General features: G+C 57.4%; 1 protein-coding gene across 1 annotated transcript; it reads left to right on the top strand.

The window, feature by feature from the left end:
* Positions 1–492: 492 nt before the first annotated feature.
* Positions 493–1473, top strand: FAM163A (family with sequence similarity 163 member A; the record flags this gene model as incomplete). Its single annotated transcript, XM_084251136.1, has 2 exons — positions 493–644; positions 1078–1473. The coding sequence occupies exons 1-2, from the start codon at positions 552–554 to the stop codon at positions 1471–1473; spliced, it is 489 nt and encodes a 162-aa protein (XP_084107262.1). The 5' UTR covers positions 493–551.
* Between the last annotated feature and the right edge of the window lie 64 nt (positions 1474–1537).

The raw sequence follows: 1537 nt of genomic DNA, 5'->3' as shown, positions 1-1537 counted from the left end.
CCAATCTAAGCCTCAGTTCATGGTGTGAAACAGGGATAATTAATAATTATCCCAGAAGGTTATTTTGAGGATGAATTGAGATAAGCAGGGGGTGCTTAGTGCAGTGCCTCGCACAGACTAAGCCCTTAATCGGCAGAAGCTATTATTTTTTGTATTTGGGAGCTGTGAGGGGGCAGGGTGTTAAGCAGGATGTGAGGAGAGAGAAGAGGAAAGGGAGGAGAGTTAAAGGAGAAAGAAGCAAGACCTTTAGAACTGCATTGGAAGAGGGAGCAGAATTGTCCTTCAGTTAGCACTGGCTCCTCCGTTCCCGCCTGCAGCTGTCAGCCCCCTGGGTTAGGCTGGCCCAGCCCAGCCCCGGCCACCCTCTGTCTTCAGGAAGCTCCCTGGGGCCCCGGCCCCGGGCCTTCTCTGCTTCAGCTGTGGTCAGATGTCCCTGCCTCTAGCTGTGCAGAAAATTCCAGGAAGGCTCGGGGCCCATGCCCAGTGTGACATCCAAAGCTGCCTCCCCTCCCCTCACACATCTTTGCAGAGTTTGATGGGGCATCGGGCGGATGACAGCGGGAACGGTTGTGATCACGGGCGGAATCCTAGCGACGGTCATCCTGCTCTGCATCATTGCTGTCCTGTGCTACTGCAGGCTCCAGGTCAGTCCCTGGGCCTGTGGCCAGAAGCCCACGGCAAGCCACTTCCCCACTGTGGAAGGAGAAAACAAAGCCCAAAACCATGGACTGTGGGAAGTATAAGTCAAGGGGGCCAAGATTGGAGGGAGGGTCAGAAGAGAGGTATTTATCCCTCACCTTCTGCATACCTCGAGGCACCCAAAGAGAGTGTGCTAGGTTGTATCTGCTGCGCATTTTTGAGATTTCTGGGGCCCAGCCCTGTCCTCAAGGTGGTTTCTAAGTCCCTCCCTCTCCTCCTCTCCACCTCCCCCAATCTCAGCCTGAAGTTAATGCACAAGGAAGTAGGGCAGGAAAAGGAAGTGCTGGCCTTGCAAGGGTGGGAATACACACGTGGGGAACCCGGGCCTCTGGTTTGGGTTTTAACCCCAGGGCCAACACAGTGCCCCTTCTCCCCCAGTATTACTGCTGTAAGAAGAGCGGAGCGGAGGATGCAGATGAAGAGGAAGAGGACCACGGCCTGGCCACACCCCCCAGAGGCCCTCCCTGCAATGCCTGCATCTCCCAAGCCCTGGATGGCCCAGGCAGCCTGGTGCCCCTCACCAGAGAGCCCTGCGGAGTGGCCGCCAGCCACTGCACCACCTGCTCCCCGTACAGCTCCCCCTTTTACATACGGACGGCTGACATGGTGCCCAATGGGGGTGGAGGTGAGAGGCTCACCTTCGTTCCCACATACTACAAGGAGGGGGGACCCCCGTCCCTCAAATTGGCAGCGCCCCAGAGTTACCCGGTGACGTGGCCAGGCTCTGGGCGTGAGGCCTACACCAATCCAAGGGCTATTAGCACAGATGTGTAACCACTTTCTCCGGCCCCCACGTCCCCCACACACCAATGCTGCTGCCACAGCAGGAGCAACAGGG

This window comes from Talpa europaea, assembly GCF_964194135.1.
Source record: "Talpa europaea genome assembly, chromosome: 12".
In the NCBI taxonomy this organism is placed as follows: Eukaryota; Metazoa; Chordata; class Mammalia; order Eulipotyphla; family Talpidae; genus Talpa; species Talpa europaea.
This window is presented reverse-complemented; position numbering and strand designations above follow the sequence as displayed.